This window comes from Equus przewalskii, chromosome 1 (genome assembly GCF_037783145.1).
Source record: "Equus przewalskii isolate Varuska chromosome 1, EquPr2, whole genome shotgun sequence".
Lineage (NCBI taxonomy): Eukaryota > Metazoa > Chordata > Mammalia > Perissodactyla > Equidae > Equus > Equus przewalskii.
In genome coordinates, this window is record NC_091831.1 from 34245545 (window position 1) to 34267923 (window position 22379).

Consider the following 22379-nt stretch of genomic DNA (forward strand, 5'->3'; position numbering starts at 1 on the left):
ATTTCTATTGTTTTTTAGTCTCCATTTCATTTATTTCTGTTCTAATTTTTATTATTTCACTCCTTCTGCTGACTTTGGGCTTTGTTTATTCTTCTTTTTCTTCTTCTCTTAGAACTAGATTACTTATTAGGTGTTGTGTAAGATTTCTTATTTGAGATTTGTCTTGTTTGTTGTAGTGGGCCTCTACTGCTATGGATTTCCCTCTTAGAACATGTTTTGTTGTTTCCCATAAAAGTTTGTATGTTATAGTTTCATTTCTGTTTGTCTCCCGGTATTTTTCAATTTCTCCTTTGGTTTCTTCATTGATTCAATGGTTGCTCATTAACACGTTGTTTGTCTCCACATATTTGTGACTTTCCCAGCTTTTCTCTTGTAGTTGATTTGCAGTTTCATAGCATTATGGTCAGAAAAGATGCTTGATATGATTTCAATCTTCTTAAGTTTATTGAGGCTTGCCTGGTTTCCCAGCATATGGTATATCTTTGAGAATGTTCTACGTGCACTTGTGAAGAGTGTTTATTCTGTTGTTTGGGGATGAAATGCTCTCTGTATCTATCAAGTCCATATGATCAAATTATTTAAATCCGCTATTTCCTTGTTGACTTTCTGTCTGGATGATCTACCCATTTATGGAAGAGGGGTGTTGGGGTCCCCTATTATTACTGTGTCCTGTTAATTTCTCCCTTTGGTTTGTTACTAGTCACTTTATATACTTTGGTGCTCCTGTGTTAGGTACATACATGTGCAAACGTCTACAAAGCTTTGAGCAAGGAGATAAATAGATAGACAAAAATCACAAAACTGTAGGTCTTTTTCAGAACAGGAGGAAATAATTATAACTTAAAAATAAAGGGAAGGAAAACATATAAAGTAACTATAAACATTTCAATTTAGTCACAAACTTATGACACAAAACAGAATAATTTGTAACAACAATGACTAAGAAGGGGAAGAGGTAGGAGATAGGACCTGCTTAGGCTAATGGAGATAAGAGGCTATTAGAAAAGGGACTACCTCATCTATGAGATCTTTTATACAAACCTCAAGGTAACCACTGACAAAAATCAGAGCAGGGCCACAATTCAGAAAAAAAAGAAAACTGAGAAAACCTCCAAAACAAAAGGATATTCAGACATGCAAAGGATGAGAAGCAATGAAAAAGTAGAACAACCAGAAAACAAGGGATAACATGGCAGTATTAAGCCCTCATATATCAATAACACTCTAAATGTAAACAGACACAGAACAGCTGGATATATTAAAAAACAAGATCCAACAATATGCTGCCTCCAAGAAACACATCTCTGTTCTAAAGATAAACATAGTCTCAGAGTGAAGTGATGGAAGATGATACTCCAAACAAATGGCATACAAAAGAAAGCAGGTATTGCTACACTTATATCAGACAAAGTAGACTTCAAGATAAAAAGGACAATGAGAGATGAAGAGGGACAGTATATAATGATGAAAAGGACTTCCCTTTAGTCATTTTAAAAATAAAATATAATAAACTCTTTTCTCCTGTGATTGTTAGGGGGTTAATGATAAAAGCTGTGTTTATTTCCTCAGTTATTTACTTGATATAGATATCTATCTGTCTATCATCTATCTATCCATCTATCTATCTATCTATCTATCTATCTATCTATACGTATGGTCATTCGAGAACTGAATTATGGTAGCTATTTTGTTTGAGTGGCTATAATGTTAGCACAGTGCATTAAAATATTTAAAAGCTTTCCATTTTCAAGGAGAAAGTATCTTAGTGTTTGATAAAACATTAAAAGATGAACATTTTTACATATAAGAGATGGAACATGCTGATTTCCCCTGAAGTCATAAATTTCCAACTGGTCATCACTCTGAGAATCCAGAATGTTTAGAAATATTTTGGAAGAAATCATTTACTTCAGTGATTCTTATCTTGGCTGAACTTGAAAGTACCTGAGGATTTTGTTTCTTTGTATTTTGATTACAACTTCCTGGCCCTATCCCAGTACAACTAAACCAGAATTTCAAGGATAAGAGATTGGAGAGAAGAGTAAGGCTAAAGAACACTTTGTTTTATCTTTATCAGTGGGCCAAAAGTCCACTCAGAAGAGATTAGAGTTGATTTACCTGGTTGATTGGTCACTTTATATGTCAGAGGCAGATATTGAATTGGCAACAAGTGTTATAAAAGCTTTGGATTTCAGGTCACAGTTGTCTAAGTAAAAAGAGACCATGGATCTGGTTGTGTTCCTGGGGCTCTGTCTCTCCTGCTTGCTTCTCCTTTCACTCTGGAAACGGAGATCCAGGAAAGGGAAGCTCCCACCTGGTCCCACTCCTCTCCCTATTATTGGAAATATCCTGCAGTTAGATGTTAAGAACATCAGCAAATCCTTAAGCAAAGTATGTATGTTTTAAGTTGGCTATGGCTTACAAAAAGTAAGTAAATTAATCTTTACTATTAAATAAAATGTATTCCCAGTGGCAAATGATTAAAATAGATCATTGTACAGAAAATACTCACTCTGGTGGGCTGGGTCGTGGCTGAGTGGTTAAGTTAGCACACTCCACTTTGGCGGCATGGGGTTTTGCCAGTACAAATCCTGGATTTGGAGCTACCACTGCTGGTCAGGCCATGCTGAGAAGGCATCCTACATAGCACAACCAGAATGACCTACAGCTAGAATATACAACTAGGTACTGGGGACTTCAGGGAGAAGAAGAAAAAAAAAGATTCCAGGCTCTGAACTCAGACAGTCTGGAATTTCATATTTAAAAAAAAAAAATACTCTGCATTTCCATGTTTTCATTGTTTGTTTTTTAGTTTGTTCTTGTCAGATAGTGGAATGAAGTGTTGCATTTTGGAGGAAGAGAAACATTTAAATTATCATAAGATAGACTCATAAAGTGGAAAAGTCTGTAGTGCTGCTGCTTGAAATTGTTTCATAGTCATTCATTGTGATTTTTATGCCTTCAGGCAAAAAGAGATTACAGATTTTATTCAAGATGTTACTTTCTTTACAAGCTATGGGTTTTGTTCATATTAGTTGTGAAAATTAAACTTCTCTGAAGAAGAAAATTATGTCTAATGTCAAGAAATAGCTATGGGCTCAGGATCAGCAATCTCGAGTGAAAGAAATAATCATTGAGGATCCACTGGGTGGTAACAGAGTCCTTTTGGATTCTGCACAAAGTTGCTGTCTATACCCTATGAATGATGCAGGATAGAAGAAATTGTTCTTCCATGAGACGCTGCATGTTCTGGCACTGCCTCTGTAATGCTTTCTCTCCTTCTGTATTAGCAATATCAGTGGTTTCAAACTGGAGTAGGTGTTAGACCATCTGGGTTCATTAAAAAAAAAAAAACAGATTTCTAGTATTCATTACAGGGCTACTAAATCAAAATTCCCATGAGAAGAATTCCACAAGTGATCCTGAAGCAATCAGCCTCATATTGTTCCAAAGATGGGAGGCATTGTGGACTGATAAATTGCTCAAGCATCAGATGTTGACAAAACATAAGTTCAAATTTGGATCTTTTATTTATTAGCCATCATGCACTGCAAAAGAATTTGTAATTCTTTGTCTTCAATTTCTTTATTTGCAAAACAGGGCAAATAAACTTGCTGAATGTGTTGATGTGAGGATTATATTTAATATGTGTGCCAATTGCCCAGGTCATTCCATGGCACATCGTAGGCCATCCATATGTGGCAGCTATAATAATCATCATATTTATGAATAAAATTCAGAAGTACTTAGAGCAATGATGACAATAAAAATATAAAATGCATCATGATAATATCAGTCTGAATCGTACAAATTATAGACTAAATTGTGACTTCTTTTGCTAAGAATATTTTGCTAAGAATATTTGAATTATCTTTCCGCTTTCCAGCTCTCAAAACTCTATGGCCCTGTGTTCACTGTGTATTTGGGCTTGAAGCCCACTGTGGTGCTGCATGGATATGAAGCAGTGAAGGAAGCCCTGATTGATCTGGGAGAGGAGTTTTCTGGAAGAGGCAGTGTCCCACTTCTTGAAAGATCTAATAAAGGATACGGTAGGTGTGTGTGTGCAAGTTCAGCATTGGTAATGGCAATGAGAAGATAAAAAACAGAGACTTAAAGAGCTCCTTAATTGAGTTTAGCCCATCCACAAGCCTACCACGTGTCGTGTCAGTTTCCTCTTCGTTACTGAGAACCTCCCTTACAGTTTCTGTTTACCCTCTGATAGGATTAGTGTTCAGCAGTGGAAAGAGATGGAAGGAGATCCGGCGCTTTTCCCTCATGACCCTGAGGAATTTTGGCATGGGAAAGAGGAGCATTGAAGAATGTGTTCAACAGGAAGCCCACTGCCTTGTGGAGGAGTTGAGAAAAACCAATGGTGAGTGATTCTATACTCTGTAAGTCTGACATTAACAGGCTGTTCTCTTTTCCAATAACATCCTTGAAAGTACTTTAGGAGTGGACAAATCTTTCATGTGGGTCATGGCTACCAGCCCTCAGGTGCAAAAAGAAGGGTGTGAAGCAGAAAGCCAAGGAAGCTCCAGTGTATGTCTGCTTGTTGTGTGTGTACACTCATGATTGTGCATACAGTCTGGGTATACAAGTTCATTTAATCTTATTCTGTCCCAGCTTTATTTGTTTATTGTCAAATCATTATATTACAAAAGTAGAAAGTTGAGTCTAATTTTTTAAAAGTTAAAGAGTATTGTTTGTCCCATAGAGTAATCATGGGTTACTTCTTCCAGAACATCTTGCCAGGGAACACTTGTCAAGCGTAAGTAACCTTTCACACACTTATGTTGCTGAACCAAGTGACATGTGCTCTCACTTAATTGGACTGTGTTTGTGCCATCATCCCCACTGACAAGCCTGAGGGTTTTTTTGCAATGTCCCTTCCTACAGTTCCCATCAATAATGTTGCTGTATATGATTTTTAATTAAACATACGGTTTTAATTGTTGTGGCATATCTTTGTGCAATTCTCCTCAATTATAATTTTCATATAAAAAGCATGATTTAAAAACTCTCAGCATGAATTCTCATATTACCCACTTCTTAACATATTGAGTTACATATTTCATGAATGTATATGCTACAGCATAATTCTGCAAAACACACAAGTGCCAAGTAGTATAATTATTTAACTAGACTTCAACTATTATTAATCCCCCTCCCTAACTATAATTGGCTCTGTTTTTGGTTTTGCTTATTTTCCTCCCTCTTTTATTGGATTTTGGATTAAAACTAAATGGTAATTATTTACCTCCCACTACCAACTCTAGTAACCTGTGAAGTGCTTTTCAGAATGACTCTGATTTTCCGTTTGGATTCCCAGTTGCCCTGTTTTAAAATTTATCTCCAAATGAAATGAAAGCACAGACTGAAAATTTGATTTTACATGTGGCTCTGTCTCTATAAATCTATGTGAATCCATCTCACACACATATCTTCTAGGTGTTGCAAATTACTGTACACCTCCTTAGCTAAAATAAAGCTCTTTTTCTGAAAGTTTAGAACGCTGGAATGTGTAAAGGAGCCTGGCATAGAAACAGATAACTCAATAGGTCTCCTATTATTCAATGCCCTGTTGTTTCTTCACATTATTTGTGATTCAAGTCACCTTTAATTAAATCTACAAAAGTGAGTTTGGGAGGATTTTGCATATAAAGTTTATTGGTCATTTTATTACAATTTCATTTTACAGATCACCACCAAGAAGAAGACCTTTCCTCTACTTTAATTTCTTTACCTACAAAATGATAGAATTAATAAAATGATGGTAAACTTGAAAATTTACTAAAATACACTATTCTGTTGATGACTATGCAGAATAATATCTCAGAGGTCCACAAGAGAGTGGTTTTGCACAAATAAATTAAATTTGGGAACTAATTGGAGACAGTGGATTCTGCTTCCTAATGTAGAAAATTATTTTTGTTTTCTATATATGAAATGAAGAAATAAAAGGACTCCATTTATCAATTTAAACTCTTTTGTTTGCCTTACCTGGGATTCAGTTTTAAATTAAAATTTCTCATTTTAATTTTATTTAAAGCAAATAAATCTAACATTAATTTTTAAAAATTATTTTATTGAGGATTCATTGGATGTAATGTTGTATAAATATCAGGAGTATATTATTATATTTCAGTTTTTTATGAACTACAATGTGTTCACCATCAACAGTCTAGCTGTTATCCATGACCATACATATGTACCCCTTTACCTCTCTTGCCCTCCCCTAACCCCCTTTTCCTCTGGAAAGCACTAATCTGTACTCCTTTATCTATGTTTTTGTTTATCTTCTACATATGAGTGAAATCACATGATATTGGTCTTTCTCTGTCTGACTTATTTTGCTTAACATAATACCCTTCAGATCCATCCATGTTGTCACAAATGGCACAATTTTTCCTTTTTGATGTCTGAGTAGTATTCCATTATATATATATACACACACATCTTCTTTATCCATTCATATACTGATGGGCACCTGGGTTGCTTCTAAGTCTTGGCTATTGTAAATAATGCTATGATGAACATAGGGGTGCATAAATAATTTTGAGTTATAGATTCTTTTGGATAAATTACCCAGTAATGGAAAAACTGGATGATATAGTATTCTTATTTTTTTTCCAGGCCAATTGCTGTGTAATCCTTATTTTTTTTCAGTTACTTTATTGATGTCATAATGGTTTACAACATTGTGAAATTTCAGGTGTACGTAATTATTTATCGCTTTCTTTATAGACTGCACCCTGCTCACCATCAGTAATCTAATTTTTATCTGTCACCATATATATGTACTCCTTTACCCCTTTTGCCCAACCCCCTTCTCCTCTGTTAATCATTGATCTGTTCTCTTTATCCATGTTTATTCAGCTTCCACATGTGAGTGAAATCATGCAGTATTTATGTTTCTATGTCTGGCTTATTTTGCCTAACATCATACCCTCAAAGTCCATCCATGTTTTTGCAAATGAGACTATTCTATTTTTTATGGCTGAGTAGTATTCCATTGTGTATATATACCACATCTCCCCTATCCATTCATCCATAGGAGGGCCCTTGGGTTGCTTCTACATCTGGGCTATTGTGAGTAATGTTGCAATGAACATAGGGGTGCATAAATACTTTCAATTGTTGATTTCAAATACTTTGGATAAATACCCAGTAGTATGATAGCTGGATTGTATGATATTTCTAATTTTAATTTTTTGAGAAATCTCCCTACTGTTTTCCATAGTAGCTGCATCAGTTTGCATTCCCACCAGGAGTATATGAGGGTTCCCTTTTCTCCATATCCTCTAAAAAGCTTGATATTTCTCATCTTGTAAATTATGGCCACTCTGATGAGTATAAGGTGCTATCTAATTATAGGGGTTTTTTCGTTTTTTGAGAAAGATTAGCCCTGAGCTAACTGCTGCCAATCCTCCTCTTTTTGCTGAGGAAGACTGGCCCAGAGCTAACATCCGTACCCATCTTCCTCTACTTTATATGAGGGATGCCTACCACAGCATGGTGTGCCAAGTGGTGCCATGTCCACACCCAGGATCTGAACCGATGAACCCCGCTCCGCCAAAGCAGAATGTGGGAACTTAACCGCTGTGCCACCCGACCGACCCCTAATTATAGTTTTGATTTGCATATCCCTAATAATTAGTGACGTTGAACATCTTTTCACATGCCTTATGGCCATCTGTGTGTCTTCTTTGGAACAAAGTCTGTTCATACCCTCTACCCATTTTTGATCAGGTGTTCATTTTTTTGTTGTTGAGTTGTATGAGTTCTTTACATATTTTGGATACTAATCACTTGTTGTATATATTTTCAAATATTTTCTTCCACTAGTGGGTTGTTTTTTCATTTTTTTGATGGTTTCTTTTCCTTGCAGAAGTTTTCTAATCTGCTGTACTCCCATTTGTTTATTCTTTCTTTTGTCTCCCTTGTCTAAGCAGACAATATATTTGCTAAGACCTATGTCAAATAGTATACTATCTATATTTTCTTCTAGGATTTTTGTGGTTTCATGTCTTATATTCAAGTCTTTAATCCATTTTCAGTCAATTTTTATTTATGATATAGGATAATGGTCTACTTTCATTCTTTTGTATGAGGCTGTCCAGTTTTCCCAACACCACTTATAAGAGAGACGTTCCTTTCTCCATTGTATGTTCTTTGCTCCTTTTTCAGACATTAGTATCCATAAATGTGTGGTTTTATTTCTGAGCTTTCAATTCTATTCCATTGATTTTTGACTGTCATGTAGCAGTACCACACTGTCTTGATTACTATAGTTTTGTAGTATATTTTGAATTCAGGGAGTGTGATACCTCCAAATTTGTTCTTTTTTCTCAAGATTGCTTTAGCTATTCAGAGTCTTTTGTTGTTTTATATAAATTTCAGTATTCTTTGTTCTGTTTCCATGAAAAATGTCATTGGGGTTGTGATTGGGATTGCATTACATTTGTAGATGTCTTTAGGTAATATGGACATTTTAGCTATGTTTATTCTTCCAATCTATGAGCACAAAAAATCTTTCCATTACTTCATGTCTTCTTTGATTTCTTTCAATAATGTTTTACTGTTTTCAGTGTGTAGGCCTTTCACCTCTTTGGTTAAATTTATTCCTAGGTATTTTATTCTTTTTGTTGCTATTGTAAATGTGATTGTATACTTGATTTCTGTTTCTTTCTGTTAGTTTGTTGTTAGTGTATAGAAATGAAATTTATTTTTTATGTGGACTTTGTACCCTGAAACTCGACAGTATTTATTTCTAGTAATATTTTGGCGGCTTCTTTAGGGTTTTCTATATATAGAATCATGTCATCTGCAAGTAGTGACAGTTTTACTTCTTCCTTTACTATTTGGATCCTTTTACTTGTTTTGCTTTTCCGCTTGTTCTTTCTGAAACTTCCAGTACTATGTTGAATAGGAGTGGATAGAGTTGGCATCCTTGTCTTGTTCCTGTTCTCAGAAGAATAGCTTTCAGTTTTCCACCATTGAGTATGATGTTGGCTGTGAGTTTGTCATATATGGCCATTATTATGTTGAGGTACTTTCCTTATATACTCATTTTATTGAGAGTTCTTTACCATAAGTGAATGCTGTATCTTATTAAATGCTTTCTCTTCATCTGTTGAGATTACCATGTGATTTTTATTGTTCATTTTGTTAATGTGATATATCACATTGACTGATATGTGGATATTGAACCATCCCTGCATCCCTGGATTAAATCCTACTTAATAGTGATATATGATCCTTTTTAATGTATTGTTGGATTAAATTAGTTAATATGTTGTTCAGGACTTTTGCATCTATGTGTTGTGTTGTCTTTGTCTTGTTTTGGTATTAGGATAATGGTGGCCTCATAGAATGAGTTAGGAAACTTCCCCTCCTCTTAAATTTTTTGCAAGAGTTTGAGAGGGATAGTTATTAAGCTTTTTTTGGATGTTTGGTAGCACTCACTGAGGAAGCCCCCTGGTACTGAACTTTTGGTTTTGGAGAAGTGTTTGATTAATGTTTCAATCCCTTTGACTGTGATTAGTCTATTCAGATTTTCTATTTCTTCTTGATTTTTGGAGAGGTTGTATGATTCTAAGAATTTATCCGTTTCTTCTATGTTACCCAGTTTGTTGGCATATGGCTTTTATTAGTATTCTCTTATAATCCTTTGTATTTCTGTGATGTCTGTTGTAATTTCTCCTCTTTTATTTTTGATGTTATTTATCAGAGTCTTCTCTCTTTTTTCTTAGTGAGTCTGGTTAAGGGTCTGTCAATTCTGTTTATCCTTTCAAAGTACCAGCTCTTAGTTTTATCGTTCATTTTTATTGTTTTTGTCTCTATTTCATTAATTTCTGCTCTGATTTTTATTATTTCCTTCCTTCTACCTACTTTAGGCTTCATTCTTTTCTGTGTTCTTTTAAGTATAGTGTAAGATTATTTGAGACTTTTATTTTCATTGAGGTTTTTATTGTTCTTGTATTTTAATTTTTTCAAAGAAATTATTAGTACATTCTCCATTTTTACATATGTTCCTTCAAATATACAAATTCACTCCTAATCTCTGTCTCTTTAGTCATCCCTTCTACTGTTGTATAAACAGTTCTTTCTACTATTCATTAAATACAAAAATTTGGAAGTCTCTAACAATTTTTTCTTCCTTTGTCAGTCCTTAATTGTTTATAGGCTTTAAAGATAGATGTATTCTGCACTGATATATTATTTGGTGTCTCAAAAAGAGGCCTCTTTGAATGTATTCTATATCCCTCCAAAATAAGAGGTACCTTGGGTTAGAATGATGTTAAAAAAGGTGGAGATATGAATAGAATATTGGGGAAACCATTATTTAACTAGCTAGGATATAATGGTCAACTCAGGCTTAACATAAAAGTGATATGTTGATTTTATGCATGATGAATTTTTCTTGTTACGGGAAGATGTTGTTTTAAAGTTTCTGAAATTAATTTTCTCTGATACCTCAAAGACAAACACTTTTATTTATATATATATATATAATGTATATGTATATATATATATAACGTAATGTTATTATTTAAATGTTTCCATTTCTTTAGCTTCACCTTGCGATCCCATTTTTATCCTGGGCTGTGCTCCCTGCAATGTGATCTGCTCCATTATTTTCCAGAATCATTTTGATTACACAGATCAGAATCTTCTTAGCTTGCTCAAATTAATGAATGAAAACGTCAATATTCTGAACTCCCCATGGGTACAGGTGAGAATACATCCTTTATTTCTGAAAAACCAGTGATACTCTTTTCTCTGGCAAGGCCTAAATTCCATATGGACTAAACTGTGAAGTGAATGTTTGAATAGGACAGTCCTACACAGAGCTTAGTGTTATGGAGCAAACTTCTGGGAAAGATGGCCAAGTTCTTTATTTTACACACAAGAAAATAAATGCCCAAATACAGTTCTTGAATTCAAGTCCATTTGCTCCCTGTCCAGTGGTTTTTCCACTAAATTTCAAAGCCAAGTTCCCATAAATTGTTTTAATGATTGTCCAAAAAGTACAGCTATAGCAATCAATGGGCATCCAAGCCCTTGCTGAAAGGCTTCTGCTACCCAGAAGTATTGCCTTCCAATCGATACGTTAAGGCATCCTCATCACATTACTTGGCAGAAATATCCCAATTAGGGTGTCAAGGAGGGAGAATATTTGGGAATACAGATGCTGCTGAGAAACTCTGAAGAGGGAGAGGATGTTTGATGCTTCAGCTGGGATCCTTGTTGATGAGATAACTAGGTTAGGAATGACAAAATGATTGAGTTTTATGGTGTATGAACCCTAAACAAACACAATTTCACCCAATGCTGAGCTGGCATGTGCTGTAATCTGTTTAAAAGATAATTGTTTGATTTTAGAGAAGTCACTTAACTGCTCTTGTACACAGTTATTTTATGCATAAAATGGATTTCATGGTATTTGAAAGACCCTCTCTATTCTAAAACATTGATTCTGTTTGTGAGTCTGCTTGATACAAGTGAGAAACAGTAAATACTAGCTGATGCTTCTTGTCAGGTTACTCAAACTCCCTTAACCTTCGTTCTCATCTACAAATTGGGAATCATAGGAATTCATGCCACTCTATATTTCCAGGTTGTAGGAAAGTGTTGATGTAAAATAATGAGAGATTTGATATAAATATGTTTAAAAAAATTTTTAATAATGATATGCGTGTAGGAAATGATTAGCATCTTTATCCTCTGGTCATAGTTCTCTCCCTGAAATCTTTGTAAGCATAGGGAATTACAATATATGTGCAGTGAAAATTCCTTCCTAAAGATAGGCACCGTATTTTATTGATTTTTATACTAAAAATTTCTAACCAGGACTTTGCATATGATATACATGTCTTCTTTAACTTTTTCTTATTTAATAATTTTTTCTCTTTCAGGTCTGCAATATTTTCCCTGTTTTCATGGATTATTTCCCAGGGATTCAAAACAAATACTTAAAAAATTCTGATAACATAAAAAGTTATCTTTTGGAGAAAATAAAAGAACACCAAGAATCCCTAGACATTAACAATCCTCGGGACTTCATTGACCATTTTCTGATCAAAGTGAAACAGGTAATAAAAGCTCAATTATTTGATTGTTTGTGCACTTTGTGGTTCATTAATGAATTCTGTAGTTACTAGAGATGTTTACATGGTCAGGCAGGAAATGCTTGGCAACCACTTTCAGTACTTATTGTGAGGATGGATCTGAACTAAGCATCAGGGGAAATTCAAAATTGAATTATTAAATGACTAGAACACATGGACCGTGTCCTTGGGTGCTAATAGTATTCTTGAGGAAGGACAGGATGTGCAACTCAGGTGAAATGGATAATTACAAAAAAGTTACAAAATACAAAATGTTGAGCCATAAAATGAAGATGGAAATGATCATTTGTACTCAGTGTATGGAAGAATGAGAAGGAAGACTTGACCAAGGTGGGCTTCCTGAATATTCTGAGGTTTGAGTAGATCTTGAAATTTTTTCAGTGAAGGGTAAGGGAGGGAATTTCAGGTGGGTTGAATGATGAATGCAGATGTTCAAAGGTGTGATTTGGCAGAAAAGATTAGTTAGGTTAAAAAGCAAACCTTTAACTGAGAGTAACCAAACAGGAATTTGGACAGATAAAGAGTTGGAAGTTGGTGTTTACCAAGTAATTGGTAAGCATGAATGCTGGCATGGAAAATTTTGATTTGATCAGGAAGAAATGTGAGATGGGAAAAGAATGGAATTCAGATAATTATTAGGAAAAATTATCCTGCACTTCCTGTAGAGAGATCTGTATGATGAAAACGGAGCTCAAAGACTAGCCTGGAGATTTTTAATTTCTTTAAACTGATGACTTGATGGTAGATTGGGTCATAGAAGTTCAGAGGAGTCTCAAGCAAAATCAAGGTTGTCCATCTTATCGTTTACTCAGAGATCTAGGAAGACAATCAGTTAGGCTGTGCCACAGAAGTCAAAGCAGAAGCAATAGGGATGGCTCAGTGGCATAGTTCTTAAGTTTGTGCACTCTGCTTAGGTGGCCTGGGTTCTGTGTGTTTGGATCCCAGGTTTGGACCTACACATTACTCATCAAGCCATGCTGTGGTGGCATCCCATATACAAAACAAGGGAAGATTGGCATAGACATTATTTCAGGGAAAGTCTTCCTCACCAAAAAAAAAAAAACAAAAAACAAAGAAAAAAACAAAAAAGGAGAAGCAATATTTTAGAAGTAACTTAACAGATAAAAAAACTGGAAAATGAAGAATGTTCTCCCTGGGAACATCCTTGGATTTGAGTAGACTTTGTGTCAGGAGTTCTATAGAGAGTGGTTTTAGTAGAGAAGGAAGGATGGGAGTCATATTTCAGGATCTTGTGTAGTAAATTTTAGAGATGAGACCAAACGTCCCCTATGGTAAGTTCAACCAAGATGGGAAAGATTTGAATGGTGAATTTAAATCGTGGAAGAGTCAAGTTGAGAAACTGAGTAAAAAAGCTAATATGTGTCATGGAGACACTTGTGTTGGTACAAGGTACTCATTGATGGGAAGTGAGGTAGACTCCAGAATAATTTGAAAGAAAAGCTAAGTTTAGAGAAGAAACTTCTTTCCCCCGAGGTCACCATTACCTTATTCAACCACTTTGTAGCACTAGCAAGATACGAAAAATCAGTTATTAGGGTAAGATGTGAAATCAAAGATGCTGAAGGAGATGATATTCAAAGTATTACCCATAGAATTTGAGCTAGACCTTCAAATCATGTGTTCTAGATGGAATAAAGTGAGAAGGTAAAATGATTTGAATAAATTGGAAGAGGTAAAAGGCAAATTTTTTAACTCTGTATTCTCTTCTTTTAGAGCAATGACTCATTCTTTTTGGGGTCCTGTTAATTTGAGAATCTGATTTAATATGTGAACACTTTTCCAGAAGAATGCACCTACATGAGTTCAGCATATTTTTACACAATTATTGGGGTTTCCTTGGTGCTGTGAAGCCTCTTCAGTAATCTCAGGTCAGGGAGAGCTCTAAGATCTTTGGTATTTATATTTCAAGTAGCTATTTCCTGAGTACTATATTTAAAAACAATGTTGTTTCTCTGGACTCACAATGTGTTTAAGGTTCTGGTTAACTTATTTTTTGTAAGAGCTGTATTGAGATATCATTCACATATCATAGCACTTACCAATTGGAAATGCACAATCTAATGGTTTTTAGTATATTTCTGGAGTTATGAAACCATCATCATAATCAATTTAAGAACGTTTTCATCACTCTAGAAAGAAACTCCATACTCTTTAGCAGTCATCCCCCATTTTGTCCCAAATGTCCCAGCCCTAGGAAACCACCAATCTACTTTCAGTCTCTAGTATCTGCCTATTCTGAATGTTTTGTATAAGTCAAATTTACAATATGTGGTCTTTTCTGACTGGCTTCTTTCACTTAGCATAACTGAAAGCAGAGCTTTCAATTAGCATGTTTTCAATATTTATTATCATTGTAGCATGTATCAGGACTTCATTCCTTTTTATAGATTAATATTCCATTGTATGAGTATACCTTATTTTATTTATTCATTCATCAATTAATGGACATTTCACTTTTTCCATTTTTTGCTGTTATGAATAATGCTTCTATAAACATTCATGCACAAGCTTTTGTGTAGACATATGTTTTTATTTCTTTTGAATATATACCTAGAAGTGGAAATCCTGGGTCAAATCAAAACTTTATTTTTAACCTTTTGAGGAATTGTGGCTGGAACAAAAATCTAAATGGAAGAGCTAAACTTGTAAAAGTCTTAGAACAAAACACAGGCAGAAATGCAGCTGCAGCATGCTCATATTCCCAGTGTATAATGGTTCTAATTTCTCCATGTCCACATCAACACTTATTACCTGTAGTTTTGATTATAGCAATCCTAATGAATGTGAAATGATCTCTCATTTTAGTTTTGCTTTGCATTTTTCCTGGTGGTTAATGATGTTGAGCATCTTTTCGTGGTTTTATTAGCCACTTGAACATACACTTTGGTGTCATATCTCTTCAGATTATTTGCTTGCTTACTCCGAGGTTATTTATTTTTATTGTTAACTTGTAAGGGTTCTTATGTATTCTAGATAGAAATCCCTTATCAGATATTTTGCCAATATTTTATCCATTTTATGGGTTATATTTGGTTTCTTGGTGTTGTCATTTGAAGTGTCAAATTTTTAAATTTTGATGAAGTCCACTTTACCTGTTTTTTCTTTGGTTGCTTGTGGTTTTGGTGTCATATAAAAAAATACCTAATATAAGATCACAAAGACTTATGCCTGTATTTTCTTCTAACAACTGTATAGTTTAAGCTCTGTCATTTAGGCCTACAATCCATTTTAAACTGATTATGTATATGGGAGGAGTTTCAAGATGGTGGCATAGGAAGATCTTGAACTCACTTCCTAACCTAGACACCAAATCTACAACTGCATTTGGAATAATTCCCTCTGAAATGGACCTGAATATTGGATGAACAGAGCCTCCACAACAAATGATAAAAGGACTGAGTCAAGATAAGTACAAGAGGCAGAGTCATGGGCTTGCCAAAGAACAACACCACAACCACAGCAATCCACAATCAGAGAGATCTCAAAAGTATGAAATGTTTCCCTGAGGAGCAAGGGGTTCAAGCTCCACGTCAGTCACCACAATCTTTAGATTCTACATAGGACAAGTTCCCCAAACACTGGGCTTTGAAAATCAATGGGAATTATGTCCAGGGAAATCATAAAACTATAAGAAATGTAAAACTCACTTTTAAAGTGCTGGCATGGAAATTCACTTAACCTGGAAAAAAGTACAAAAACACTAGTTTGAAATGCACAGAACATAGGTAAAAAAGACTCATTTCTGACTTTAAAGCTTTGGCCACAGAGGCACAAATCAGCTGAGACTCCCTTCCAGGGACTGAGACACTAGTAGGAGCCATCTTTGTGATTTCAGTATATCTTTCTAATACCAGCATTGCTGGGTGCCATTTTTCAACTCTCCCTCTAATCTGCTAGTGCAAGTGAGTGCATCCCACTGAAAATCCCACCTGCCAAATCACTGCTGCAGTAAAAGACATGCCTCTCAGACAGGCAAGGAGCCAGTCCTTCCCACAAATGCGTTGTAGCAGTCACTGATGCACCTGGCAGATGGCCATGGGCTATCCCCATCAACCAACATGCCAAAATAGTCACATAGGCACCTAGCAGCAGGCATGGGGCCAACCCCACTTGCCAATGTGCTGGAGCAGATATGGGTGCAACTAGAAGCTGGGTCAGGGGCCTGTCCTGCCTACCAATGCATCACGGTGGTTGCAACTCCACCCTGAAGTGAACTGAGACCAGACCCGTGATCAACATGCCACAGTCAAGGCCCAGACACAACAGGAAGCTCATGCCTTGAATGCCTGGAACAGATGGTCAGGGAAGACTGTGCTTCAGTATCCCATAGGAAATCTATATAAGGACACTCCTTCAAGACTGGGAGAGGTAGGTGATTTAGCTAATATATAGAAAAAAAAACTCAGTGAGTTGGGCAAAGTGAGGAGACAGAGGAATATGTCCCAAACAAAAGAACAAGACAAAACATCAGAAAAAGAACTAAGCAAAATGGAGATAAGCAATCTATCTTATAAAGAGTTCAAAGTAATGGTCATCAGAATGCTCACTGAACTTGGGAGGAGAATGAATGAATACAGTAGGAGCTTCTACATAGAGATAGTAAATATAAGAAAGAACCAGTCAGAGCTGAAAAATAAGATAACTGAAATGAAAAACACACCAGATGGAATCAACAATAGACTAGATGATACAGAAGAATAGATCAGTGACCTTGAAGACAAGGTAGTATAAATTAATCAGAATAGAAAAGAGAAAAAAGGATTAAGAAAAATAAGAATAGTCTAGGAACCTATGGGGCAACATCAAGTATACCAACATTCACATTCTATAATTGGTTCCAAATGAGAACAGAAAGAGAAAGGGGCAGAAAAGCTATTTGAAGAAATAATGGTGAAAAAGTTCTCTAACCTGTGGAAGGAAACAGAAACCCAAGCACAGGAACCACAGAGAGTCCCAAACAAGACAAACCCAAAGAGATCTACACCAAAACAAATTATAATTAAAACATCTAAAGTTAAAAATAATCTTAAAAGCAGCAAGAGAAAAACAAATAGTTACATACAAGGAAACCCCCATAAGACCATCAGCAGGTTTTTCAGCAGAAACTTTACAGGCCAAAATGGAATGGCATGACTTATTGAAAGCACTGAAAGGAAAACCTTACAACCCAGAATACTTTACCTGGCAAGGTTATCATTCAGAATTGAAGGAGAGATAAAGAGTTTCCCAGATAAGCAAAAGCTGAAGGATTCATCACCACTGAATAACCTTACAAGAAATGTTAAAGGGACTTCTTTAAGTGAAGAAGAAAAGACCGTAACTTGAAATAAGAAAATATGTGAAAGAGAAAATCTTGCTGATAAAGGCAAATATAGAGGAAAGGTAATGGGTAAATCACTTATAAAGTTAGTAGGAAGGAGGAAAGACAAAACTGGTAAAATCAATAATAGCTACAATAATTAGTTAATGGACACAAAAAAAGAAAAATATGTACAGTATGACATCAAAAAAGACATGGGGAGAGTAAAAATGTAGAGCTTTTAGGATGAATTTGAACATAAGCTACCTCCACTTTAACATAGACTGCCACATATATAGGTTGTTATATGTGAACCTCATGGTAATCACAAACCAAAAACCTATAATGGATACACAAAACCAAAGAGAAAGAACTCCAAATAAAACTAAAGGAACTAAAGAAGGTCATCGACCCACAAGAGAAAAGAGCAAGAGAAGAATAAAGGAATAGAGAAGAACTACAAAAACAACCAGAAAACAATTAGCAAAATGTCAGTAAGCACATACCTATCAATAATCATGTTAAACGTAAATGGACTAAATGTTCCAATCAAAAGACATAGGGTGGCTGAATGGATAAAAGAACAAGACTCATCTATATGCTACCTACAAGAGACTCACTTCCAATCTAAGAACACACAGATGAAAAGTGAAGGGATGGAAAAAAGATACTTCATTCAAATGGAAATGATAGGAAAGCAAGGATAGCAATATTTATATAAGAAAAAATAGAATTTAAAACAGAGACTGTAACAAAAGACAAAGAAGGGCATGCCATGATAAGAAAGGAGTCAATCTAACAAGAGAATATAACATTTATAAACAGTTATGCATTCAAAGTAGGAGCACCTAAAAATGTAAAGCAAACAGCCAACATAAGATAGAAATTGACACTAATACAATAATACTAGAGGATTTTAATACCATACTTACATCAACAGATAGATGATTGAGATACAAAATCAATGAAGAAATGGTGACTTTAAATGACACATTAGACTTAACAGATGGATTTAACAGGTCTGTACAGAATATTCCATCCCAAAACTGCACATACATACTTTTTCCAAGTGCACATGGAACATTCTCCACGTTAGACCACATGTTTGGCTACAAAACAAGTCTCAAGAAATTTAAGAAAATTAAAATTACATCAAGCATCTTTTCTGTCACAATGGTATGAAACAAGACATCAATTACAAGAAGAAAACTGGAAAACATACAACATGTGAAGACTAAACAACATGTTACTGAACTACCAATAGGTCAAAGAAGAAATTAAAAAATACATTAAGACAAATGAAAATGGAAACAAACCTTTCCAAAATTTAGAAGATGCAACAAAAGTAGTTCTAAGAGGGATATTTTTAGTGATACAGGACTACCTGAAGAAACAAGAAAAATCTCAATCTAACCTTACACCTAAAGGAACAAGAATAAGAACAAACAAAGCCCAAAGTTAGTAGAAGGAAGAAAATAATAAAGATCTGAGTGAAAATAAATAAAATAGAGACTAAGAAAACAATAGAAAAGATCAATGAAACTAAGAGCTGACTGTTTGAAAAAATAGTGTTGATAAACTTTTAGCTAAACTCATCAAGAAAAGAAGAGAGGCCCTACATTAGTAAAAAGCAAACGAAAGGGGAGAAGTTACAACTGATACCACAGGAAAACAAAGGATCATAAGACACTACTATTTGACAATTATATGCCAACAAATTGGACAGCCTGGAAGAAGTGGATAAATTCCGAGAAACATGCAATCTCCCAAAACAAAATCAGGAAGAAATAGAAAATCTGAACAGAGTGATTATTAGCAATGAAATTGAATCAAAAAGTTCCCAACAAATAAAAGTCTAGGCCCAGATTGCTTCACAGGTGAATTCCACCATACATTTCAAGAGGATTTAATACCTATCCTTCTCAAATTATTCCAAAAAATTGAAGAAGCAATACTTCCAAATACATGTTTTTGTTGAGTTCGTGATAGTTTACATCATTGTGAAATTTCAATTGTACATTGTTTCTTGTCCATCACCATAAAAGTGCCCCCATCACTCCTTGTCCCCACCCCCCAACCCCCTCCCTTGGTAATCAATGAACTGTTCTCTTTGCCCATGTGTTTAGCTACCACATATGAGTGAAATCATATGATGTTTGTCTTTCTCATTATGGCTTATTTTGCTTAACGCAATACCCTCCAGGTCTATCCATGTTATTACAAATGGGATTATTTTTGTCTTTTTTATGGCTGAATAATATTCCATTGTGTGTTTGTGTGTGTGTGTGTGTGTGTGTGTGTATACCGCATCTTTATCCCATCATCAGTTGATGGGCATTTGGATTGCTTCCATGTCTTGGCTAATGTGAATAGTGCTGCAATAAACATAGAGGTACATAGGTTACTTTGGATTGTTGATTTCAAGTTGTTTGGATAGATATCCAGTAGCGGGATAGCTGGATCATATGGTATTTCTATTTTTAGATTTTCAGGAATCTCCATACTGTTTTCCATAGTGGCTGCACCAGTTTGCATTCCCACCAGCAGTGTATGAGGGTTCACTTTTCTCCACACCTTTCCAACATTTGTTATTTTTAGTCTTAGTGATTATAGCCATTTTAACAGGTGTAAGGTGGTATCTTAGTGTATTTTTATTTGCATTTCCCTGATGATTAGTGATGTTAAACATCTTTTTATGTCCTTATTGGCCATCTGTATATCTTCATGGGAAAACTGTCTGCTCATATCCTCTGCCCGTTTTTTGATCAGGCTGTTTGGTTTTTTTGTTGCTCAGTTGTGTGAGTTCTTTATATATTATGGAGATTAACCCCCTGTTGGAAGTATGATTTGCAAATATTTTCTCCCAATTGGTGGGTTGTCTTTTTGTTTTGATCTTAGTTTCCTTTGCCTTGCAGAAGCTGTTTAGTCTGATGAAGTCCCACTTGTTTATTTTTTCTTTTGTTTCCCTTGTCTGAGAAGACATGGCATTTGAAAAGATCCTTTTAAATTCAATGTCAAAGAGTGTACTATCTATAATTTCTTCCAGAATCTTTGTGGTTTCAGGTTTTATCTTTAAGTCTTTGATCCGTTTGGAGTTTATTTTTGTGTATGGCATGAGATAATGGTCTACTTTGATTCGTTTGCAAGTGGTTATCCAGATTTCCCAGAACCATTTATTGAAGAGACTATCTTTTCTCCATTGTATGTTAAATATATTTTACAAACCAGTATTACACTGATACCAATACCAGACAAAACACTATTAAAAAATAAAAGAAAATTAAAAGCCAATATCCTTGACGAATATGGATGTAAAAATCCTCAACAAAATTTTGGAATATCGAATTCAACAATAATTAATTGATAATTGACAATTAAAATGAACATACACTATAGTCAATTGGGATTCATTCCAAGAATGCAAGGAGGGTTCAACATCTGCAAATCAATCAATGTGATACACCACATTAACAAAATGAAGGACAAAATGCTTATGATCATCTCAAAGGATTCAGAAAATGCATTTTGCAAAATTCAGCATACATTTATGATAAAGGCTTTCAACAACATGGGTATAAAGAAAACATACTTAACATAATTAAGGCTCTATATGACAAACCCACAGCAAATATTGTACTCAACAATGAAAAGCTGAAAGTCTTTCCTGTAAGTCCTGTAAGATCAAGAACAAGAGAAAGATGCCAACTCATGTCACTTTTATTCTACATAGTTTTACAAGTCCTGGCCAGAGCATTTTTGCAAGGAAAAGAAATAAGAGGAATTTATTTTGTAAAGTAAAAAGTAAGGCTGTCACTATTTGCATATGACATGATACCATATAAAGAAAACCCTAAGAAATCAGCCAAAAAACTATTAGAACTAAGAAATTAATTCAGTAAACTTGCAGGACATAAAAATAACATACAGAAATCTGTTGCATTTTATACAATAATAGCAAACTGTCAGAAGGAAAAATTAAGAAAAGAATCCCATTTACAATTGCAACAAAAAGAATAAAAGACCTAGAAACAAATTTAACTAAAGAAGTGAAAGAACTGTACTTTTAAAACTACAAGACATTGATGAAAGAAATTGAAGATGACACAAATAAATAGAAAGATTTACCATGTTCATGGATTGGAAGAATGAAGATTGTTAAAATGTTCATACTACCCAAAGCAATTTACAGATTTAGTGCAATCACTGTCAAAATACCAATGGCATTTTTCACAGTAATAGAACAAATAATTCTAAAATTTATATGGAACCACAAGAGACCCTGAACAGCAGAGGCAATTCTGAGAAACAATAACAAACCTGGAGTTATCACACTACTTTATTTCAAAATATGCTACAAAGCTATAGCAATCAAACAGTATGGTACTGGAAAAAAATCAGACACATAGATCAACGACACAGAATAGAGAACCTAAAAATAAATCCACACGTGTATAATCAACTAATCTTTGACAAAGGAGGCAAGAATATATGATTGGCAAAAGACAGTCTCTTCAATAAATGGTGTTGTGAAAACTGGGTAGCCACATACAAATAATGAAACAATCTTACACCATCTACAAAAATGAAATGAATTAAAGACCCAGATGGCCTATAATTATGTCTCATTATTTTTTCTTGAGCCTGTGCCCCTGACTGTGAACTTCACCAGAACTTCTCAGTTTTTCTTCTCTCTCCTTAGGTGGAATAGAATGGATAGATGAGACTGGGATTGTGTATTTCTTTTCTCTCTTGTGGAAGCCTATAGCCAGCTGGAGTTGGGTATTCCCTCTCCCAAAGTATAATAGGCTCTGATAAAACCCAAGCAGATGAGGCTGTGGTGAAGCAGTTTATTCTGAAAGCAGACCTTGTGAAGAACAACAGAATGCTCTGGCATATTTCAAAATGGTTCCTTTTCTCTTCTTGCCAGA

At 34.9% G+C, this 22379-nt stretch overlaps 1 protein-coding gene across 2 annotated transcripts in view; it reads left to right on the forward strand.

Annotated features, from left to right (window-relative positions):
* Positions 1-2131: 2131 nt before the first annotated feature.
* Positions 2132-22379, forward strand: part of LOC103559687 (cytochrome P450 2C19-like) — a 36986-nt gene continuing 16738 nt past the window's right edge. Inside the window, exons 1-5 of one of the 2 annotated variants that reach the window (XM_070561412.1) lie at positions 2132-2391; positions 3887-4049; positions 4223-4372; positions 10575-10735; positions 11919-12095. In XM_070561412.1, the coding sequence (XP_070417513.1) occupies positions 2224-2391; positions 3887-4049; positions 4223-4372; positions 10575-10735; positions 11919-12095 (819 nt within the window). In that variant the 5' untranslated portion in view covers positions 2132-2223. The remainder of the gene's footprint in view (positions 2392-3886; positions 4050-4222; positions 4373-10574; positions 10736-11918; positions 12096-22379) is intronic. The other variant, XM_008533402.2, reaches the window with a different exon arrangement.